This window comes from Tupaia chinensis, unplaced genomic scaffold, assembly GCF_000334495.1.
Source record: "Tupaia chinensis unplaced genomic scaffold, TupChi_1.0 Scaffold000377_5, whole genome shotgun sequence".
Classification (NCBI taxonomy): Eukaryota; Metazoa; Chordata; class Mammalia; order Scandentia; family Tupaiidae; genus Tupaia; species Tupaia belangeri.
In genome coordinates, this window is record NW_006159879.1 from 1,909,292 (window position 1) to 1,917,390 (window position 8,099).

The 8,099-nt window shown below is 63.5% G+C and overlaps 1 protein-coding gene across 1 annotated transcript in view; it reads left to right on the plus strand.

Annotated features, from left to right (window-relative positions):
• Positions 1–8,099, plus strand: part of MYT1L (myelin transcription factor 1 like) — a 406,891-nt gene that overhangs the window by 380,859 nt on the left and 17,933 nt on the right. Inside the window, 8 exon segments of the mRNA XM_006153537.1 lie at positions 805–856; positions 2,375–2,587; positions 3,195–3,306; positions 3,432–3,556; positions 6,178–6,291; positions 7,014–7,088; positions 7,276–7,372; positions 7,740–7,880. Coding sequence (XP_006153599.1) covers positions 805–856; positions 2,375–2,587; positions 3,195–3,306; positions 3,432–3,556; positions 6,178–6,291; positions 7,014–7,088; positions 7,276–7,372; positions 7,740–7,880 — 929 coding nt within the window.

Sequence of the window (8,099 nt, forward strand, 5' to 3'; positions counted from 1 at the left end):
TTTATCGGCGGCCAAGCAGTTCCAGCCAGTGCTCCAGCGTGGTAGGAGGGCAGGACGCGGGGGTGTCTTTCAGGTTGTTATAATCACTCAGGGAAAGGGGGCTCCCAAGTCACGATGGACGATGATCCCAGAGTGCGGAGGTCGGAGGTCGGGACTGGTAGCCGATGGGGGCATCAGAGATGACCAAGGGCGAGGGAGGAGGAGTCCACCTGGAGATCCCAGAGTGCGGAGTCCGGGGCTGGTGGCCAACGGGAGCATCAGAGATGACCGAGGGCGAGGGAGGAGGAGGAGTCCACCCGGAGATTCCAGAGTGCAGAGGTCGGGGCTGGTGGTCGACGGGGGCATCAAAGATGGCGGAGCGGAGGCCTCTGGGCAAGGAGGACTCGGTGTGCAGACCGGCAGGGCCTCAGGCTGCAAAGGGGGTCTCAGATACAGCGAGACGGGATCGGCCCAAGCGGAGGACAGAGCCGATGAGCTAGACTCAGGCTCCTCTCCTTATGTCTGATTTTGACAGGCTCATGGTGACTTGACAAAACAACAAAATATTTTTGTAACATCTTACATGTAAGCCTATGGGATTTTGGCCAAAACAAAGTGGGATTTGTTTACGTATTGTTGCCAGTCATGGGGAGTGAAGCATAGACCACGCTCACGTCCCTCACGTTATCGGTCAGCGATAAGCACTAGGGTGTTGGCCGAACACTGAACTTCCGGGAACGACTACCGAAGGCTGAGTGGACTGCAACATGGAGTCAGGTGTGCTCTCCGCAAGCAGCGCTGCGACCATACATTTTCCTACTGCAGACTACTAACAGCCATTAAACAATACGCCAAGTGTAACAATTCTTCACGGCAAGTAAAACGACATATTAGGTGTGACACCTGTCCTTCCAGAAACCAGGTGATGACCCAAGGCACCGGGGAGCCCAAACGGAGGCCTCACTTACGTCTCAGGCCATCGGGAAAGCCATGGCATACTTTTCTGTTGTTTTATGCAAAAATGCGTCGTGCCTGTTTTGATGAGCCGCTAATTCTGTAATGGCAATTAGAAATTAGTGCAGAAAACAGAGCGTGTATGCATAGGTGAGGCCCACACCATGGACAGGACACTGCTCGCAGGCCTAGCCCAGGCAGGCTAGGGTGGGGCTGGGCCACTCCGGGCAGCCTCAGGGCTGGGGCACGACCCTCCTGGCCATGTGAGGTCGCCGCATGGCAGCACGGCGCAGCCTCCCGAGGTGGCGATGACGTGGAAGACCTGACCCTTGCTCTGCTAAACCCTCCCAGTGGGAGGCCTACTCCCTTAAAGATGCAGAGTCCAGGCAGATCCAGGGGGCGCACTGTGAGAGGCTGCACAGCCAGGAGAAGCTCTCAGCTGGGAGACCGATTTCAGACCAGAGAGCTGGAGCAGCTTCGTGGGGACCGACACCCCCCGGTGCATGCCCAGGTAGCACTCAGCCTGCAGACTCTGCCCTGAGCCCCGACCCTGCCATTCCTTCCATCACGCTGTCGCAGTGGCTTCTCCTCTCCTTTGACAAGTAGAGTTCTTCCGACGGCCCTTGAGGGCGAGAGAAGACAGACGGTGGTCCAGGAGAGCTGTGGACAGCTGAAAGGGAGTCACACGGCGGCCAGAGGGGACATTCCAGCCTGGACCCAGAGGTGCAGGCTGGATCTTCAGCGTGGTGGAGAGGACAGTGCCCACATGGGGTGCCAAGCATCACCTCGGCCCGCGAGGGAGGCCGAGTCTGCAGAGCTACAGCGGCAACGCCAGGAGGGGAGACCCGGCAGGGCAGGAGGTCTCGCAGAGGTGGGCCCCAGCAGGCCTGCTGCCCTCACAAGGTGCCTCAAGTGGCAGCTTAAGTGACAAGCATGTCCCAGTGCTCTGGGGCCTGGGCCAGGCTGGGCGTCCACTTCTGGCAGCTCCTGCACCACGTCCGAGAGGGACGGCACACCCTCACCTGTGGGAGGTGCAGAGGACAGCGGCCGCCAGCCCCTCTGAAGACCTCTGGCCGGGCCCTCGCGGCTCCGTCACTGCCCCAGTTCCCCCACGCAGCACTGGTGGGAATCCAGGCGGGAACGTTCGGTCCGTGCACTGGGGCACATTTGTCTGAAGAGGAGAGCCCGAGAAGGAGAGAGGAAGAAAGGCATGGGAGGGGCGGGTGGCAGAGCAGGGGAGAAGCTGGAGTCAGAGGTGAGCACTAGGCAGGCCCCCTCTGCCTGCCGGGCACAGATGCCGCCTCAGCCTCAGCGCCTGAGTGTCCCTGCTGGGAGGACGACCAGCAGTCCGCCTTCCTCACTGGGTCCCGTCTGTCTGGCTGAGTACTCACAGCTGTGCGTTTGGGGAGCCGAGGGCAAGTCAGGCAGGTGTGCCTCTCAGGTGTGTGGAGGTCTGGGAGGGAAGCAGCGGCCCCGGGAACAGGTGGAGCACAGGAACCAGGGGTGGCAGGCGGAAGAGCCGCAGGAGCCCTGCCCAGTCAGCATGGACTGCAACCTCAAGGGGCTCAGTTGCCTCCCGGAGAGCCGGGCCCTGGGGTGGAGCCCCAAGCACGGACATGGAGGGCCCCACTACCGGGACGGAGACACGGGCCAGGCCGGCAGGGCCGGGGCTTCCCCAGCTTTGCACAAAGCGTCCTGGGCCCCCTCTAGGCCGTCCCTCCACCTCCGATAATGCAGGCAGTCTCCCAAATGAGGGCCCAAGGACTAACTCGAAACCACCGTGCTAGAAATGAGCCACGTGCTCCGTGGGGCCTCGTCCAGCCCAGGTGTTTAGAGGCACCTCCCGGACTCTCTGAGCCTTCCTGCCTGTGTGAGAGCTGCCTGTTCCCGCTCCTCTCCTCTCAGTCTGCTCCAGAACATGCCTTCTTAGGGCTCTTGCCCGACCTGCTATTTCCAAGACAACTGTAACAGCCGGGGTGGTCACGCATGAACACTGGCCGGGTCACTGTCCAGCCGGTCACCACACTGAGCACAGCATCAGCGAGGGCAGCTGGCTGCGTGACATACAGGCCAGAGGTTCAAGTCCTGCTCACTGCTCCTCCTGCGCAGTCCCACAGCAGAGGGGGAATGGGAGGGGCCCCCGTGCACAGGGAAGACGCGTCCCCTAGTGTCACCATCCAGTGCCCAGGGGCCCACACAAGGAGGCCTACGCCATCGCTTTGGGACACCAAGCAGCCTTGTGCCTGTACCCCACCCCGCAGCACCCTGGGAGCGGCACGTCCCTGTCCAGAGATGGCCACCTCTCCCACAGCGACTGCGTCCAGGAGGGCCAGACCTTCGCAGGGACCCTGCGGCCACCGCGGGCTCTCACAGGTGGCCGGGAGACAGTCACCAGCTGAGGTGCACAGCTGCCTCCGAGGCCGTGCTGGCAAGCACGCGGGGCCGGCCACCAGCCAGGTGCCCCTTTGCCCCTGCCCAGCGCTCACGCCACATTCCAGGCTCTGATATTCAGCTCGTGCCTCCTCCCACCCTCCTCTGCCCCTTCAGGCCAAGGCCCGTCTTCAGTGCCCGCTTGGGCTTCCTCGAGGTGCGGGCCAGCACACCAGCACTCGTGTCCCCTGAGGTAGCGAGCCACGTGAGTTTCTGCCTGACCACAGCAGCTTCTCCAGCGGGACCACACAGCCGTCTGCCACTGAGGTGGACACAGACAGCCATAGGCCGGGCGGGGGCGTCTCCAGGTGTGGCCCACCCGGAGACTCAGCTCCAGCACTGCTGTACAGGGGCGCAGGCAGCTCTCTCTGCCGTGCCTCAGCCTCGGTCTCCCCCTGGAAAGCAGGACCCTTCTCCAGGCCAAGTATCTCCTACTGGAAATGTGGAGACCAGAGTGTGCGGGCCTCGGTGCTTCGGCCTGGGCTCGTCCGTGTCGCAAGGAGGCTCCTGGGGACAGGCCCCGTCTCTGCAGGAACCTTGCTTCCGTTCCGTGCACGCGTCTCACCTGGCCGGAGGAGCCTCACCCAGGACGCCAGGAGGGCGGTCTTCCTGCCTCGTCACCGGACGCTGTGGGGTTTACCACTTGGGACATTTCGAATTTGGGGTGTAGGAGTGTGCAACTGTGCTGTCGGCCAGTAGGGCATCTGTGGTGAAGGGCAGCGTGTCCTGCCCCACGGCCGTGCCTGGGGCACCCCAGCCACATGGTTCTACCCCTAACCCTGCACCTGCTGTGGCCCTCAAGGGCAGCAGGAGGCGTCGCTGTGTCAGAGGGAAGGCTATCAGACTTGTCCAGGGCGCCCCCTCCCCAAGCAGGTCCCCACTGTTGCAGAGGGAAGGGTAGGGCTCCAGGCCCCCAGGGTTGGAGGGCAAGCTCTGTGGGTGCTGCAGAGCTCCGGCCTCAAGAGGGCACCGTGTGACGCATCCGAGGGGATGCTCCCAGAGGCCTGCGGCTGTGGGTTGGCCGGGCTTCCAGCAGGGAGGGCCAGCAGGCCGCCACCACCTGGGTTCACGCAGCAGGTGGCGCTGTAGCTCCCACCCCGCCCTGCACAGGCCGGGCCCCCAGGACAGCCCTCTCGACCAGGAGGAGCTGGCGGTGCAGCGGCTCTGAGGTCCCACTGCCGTCGGGCGCTCCAGGCGGCACTTAGTGCTGGCAGCTACTTTTTTTTTCTTGCTTTTTGTAAAACACTTTTTTTCAGTGTATTTATTTTTCCACGAATAAGAGACAGACACAGAGCACCCCAGCAGGGTCTCGACGCCATGGAGAACCCCAGCCCTGGCCAGCCCCAGACCACACACCTCAGGGCAGGTCACAAGGCGGTCCCCAGACGAGAGCCCAGAGCCCTCGGGGTGGGTCGGCCTTCTTCCCCGTGAGCATCCCCAGCTGAGTGCTCAGGACTCTCCCTCCAGAGAGCATACCCGGCTGTCCCCGAAGGCGATGGCCACTTGGGGCTGACCCGCCTTACTCTCTAGGGCCTCCTGTGCCAGACGCCGCATCGGCCGTGCAGGACTGCTGGCCCAGGGAGGGACCTGCCTCTGCACACCCCCACCCTGCGCTCTGTGGCCAGTGGGGATCGGGGCCCCAGGGCTCTGTCCATGGCTGCCTGTCCTATCTTGGAGGCATCGCTTCATGTCACAGATATCCACGTCACCCTGAGAATTCTCCCTCCCCTCCAAGGGGCCAAGTCCGCCATGGCTCTGTGGAGGTGGGGAGCCCGAGGTATGGGGGGGTTTCCCAGGTCAGGCACAGACAGAGACCCTAGAGGGTGTGGCCACACATGTTGCCAAGACCCCACGGAGGCCCAGCCCTGCAACACCAGCAAGGTGCGGCAGATGGAGGGGAGACGCCAGACCACGGGCTCCAGGCTGCCACAGCCCTCCCCGGCAGTCACTGCAGAACCCCCATGGAGCCACCAGGGCCTGGCCTCCAACTGCCCTGCACCGAGGCCACTGACACAGAGGCTCTCGCTGTGGACACTCCCGCCCTGGACACTCCCATCCTGGACAATCCTGACAGCTCTGGACACCCCTCCACGGCTCTGGACCACTCCTCATGGCTCTGGACACCCCTCCTCGGCTCTGGACCGCTCCTCCTGCTCTGGACACCCCTCCATGGCTCTGGACCGCTCCTCCTGCTCTGGACACCCCTCCATGGCTCTGGACTGCTCCTCCTGCTCTGGACACCCCTCCACGGCTCTGGACCGCTCCTCCTGCTCTGGACACCCCTCCACAGCTCTGGAGCTCTCTCCTGGGCAAGGAGTATTTTGGGGATGAACATCCAAAGTCTGATTCTGGTTTGAGAGGAGACCAGATAGCACCCCTTTGCCTGAGTTAGGGAAGGGTCTGAGAAAAATGGGAGTGGACGTTCCTCGGGCTCAGAGGACACTGCCTCCTGCAGCTGGGGCGTCCAGCAGGGCCCACAGCCTTGCCTCTGGTACCTACGGAGGCCGAGCCCTCATGGCCTCTGGCTACCTGCAGGTCAGAGCAGGGAGGAGGTGCAGAAAGGCCTCCCAGGACTCGGAACCCAGACGGCCCTCGTCTGGGGTGTCCCTGGTGGGGCGCCAGCCTCCCAGGCTGGCAGTGAACAGCTCCCACCCCACCACACACACCGCGCGTTCGGCTCCTCACTGCACTCCCCACACTCCCCACGTGTTCTCGGCGGCAGGCCCTGGGGGAGTCTGACTCATGTTGCTATTTTCAGCTGCGATCTGGCCTGGTGGGTGCGGGGCCTCCCGTGTCCCTGCGAAGCCTCCACAGCTTGTCTGGAACCTTCCTCCGGCTGTTCTGGAGCTGGCGCCAGGGGCCGACATCTGGGGCCCAGGGCTGGCGCCCGGCTGCCGGTTAACTGTTCGCTGCCTGGAGTGTGCGGCGGTGAGAGGCTGCGGCCGGCTCAGCGTGGGGAGAGCCACCGTGGCGCGTGGGCGCTAGAGCACCCGCACAGAACCTGCCGTGCTGTGGCACCGGCTCCGGGTCGCCGCTGGAGTGCGGGCTGGCGAGTCGCCACCAGAGGGCAGTGCGTCCGCGCCGAGGGAGCAGGCCTGCCCAGGATTCCCTTCCAGATCTACCCCATGCGCTCCCAGGATCGGAATGAGGGTGCCCCCCCTCCCCGCACGTGAGAGCAACCCCTGCTCTGGTCCCGCTTTGTTTCCTAATTTAGCCTCCCGACTCCAGCCTGAGTTGGAGTCTGGGACTCCTGCAGTGTGCGAGGCCATGACTCCTCCCTCCCAGCTGCAGTTGCAGTAAGACTTCGGGGAGCAGCCGGCTGCCCTAGCCCGGGACAGGGGGACTGGAGCTCGCTGGTCTTGGTCTGGGTGTGGTCTCTCAGTCCAACCACCAGGGAGCCCCTCTGAAGCCCTGGAGCCCGCAGACTGAGCTGACGTGCACGCCCCTCTGATGTCCATAGCACACTTTGGTCCCTCACACTGACCAGATTGCACACTTCCCGTGCATGCAGAATAGGGCAGAGATGCACGTGTGACCACTGATTTCACGATCACACCATGAGGAGACGAGGACTTGGGGGCCCTGGGGCTCCCTTGGGTCAGGGTGGGGCTGGCTCCACTCCCTCTCTCCGTCTGTGGCGACCTCGGCAGCCACTGGCAGAGATCGAGAGCGAGACGAGGTCCCAGTGGAAGGGCTCCCTCTTGTTCTACAGGCCAGGCACAGAGGTGGGCACACTCTGGGTGTCCCAGTGGGAGGCCCGTGCCCACCCCAAACCGCATTCTGCTCCCACGGCACCTCGCAGCGTCCAGGCACCAGGCCCTGAAACCACACAGGAAGAGCATGCTCACCACCGGAGGGCAGTGCGTCCGCGCAGAGGGAGCAGGCCTGCACACCTTGCTGCCGCCTGCCCAGCGTCTCAGCAGCTGCCAGCAGCGCTGGCACCTGCCCACGAGTCTGCTAGACGCGGGATCCTGTGCCCTTCACCGTCCCCTCCAGGGGGCGGTGCCAGGTCGGCTTTGCAGCGAGGGCGTAGGAAAGGACGTGGAAGAGGGTCCTCCACGTGGTGCTTAGAGAGTGCTTCCCAGGGACCAGCAGAGGCAAAATGGTTATGTCACTGGACTCCCACATAGCTGACCAGTTCAAGTCCTGGACCCAGCGACTTAAAACTCATGGCCAGCGCGTGTGTGCTCGTGAGAAACCACCTGGGGAGTGACTCTCGCTTTCCGTCTGTCTGTTGCTTTCCATCTGTCTCTCCAGTGAGTGCACAGGCCCTATAGCAGAAATCTCTCATAACAAAACAGAAAGTGCTTCTACCTCTCCGAGGGGTCTCTCCAGGGCCCGGAGCCTGTGCACACGGCCCCTGCTGTGCCCCACAGCTGCCTGTGCAGACAACCCCACGCCAAAAGCTGCCCGTTCCATGGAGTACCATCCCACAGGCCGAGCAGTGCTGCCAAGCGTGGTACGGGCCCCGCAGCCCTGGGGTCACCCGTGGTCACCCGGGGTCACCAGCTCGGCCTGTGAGGCCAGGGCGTTCGTCGCTCTCAGTGTACTGTCTCATCTGACGTGGTGAGCAGGCTCTTCTGAGGGGCCCGGGAAGCCTCAGCACAGCACCCCCATATTTGCCCAGGGACCCAGTGGCTGTGGCGGGGCGATTGCTGTGTTGTTACGGAGGCTGGCTGGGGCCCACCCTCCCGAAGGGGGCCTGCCGCTGGATTTGTCCCCACCAGGGAACGAGG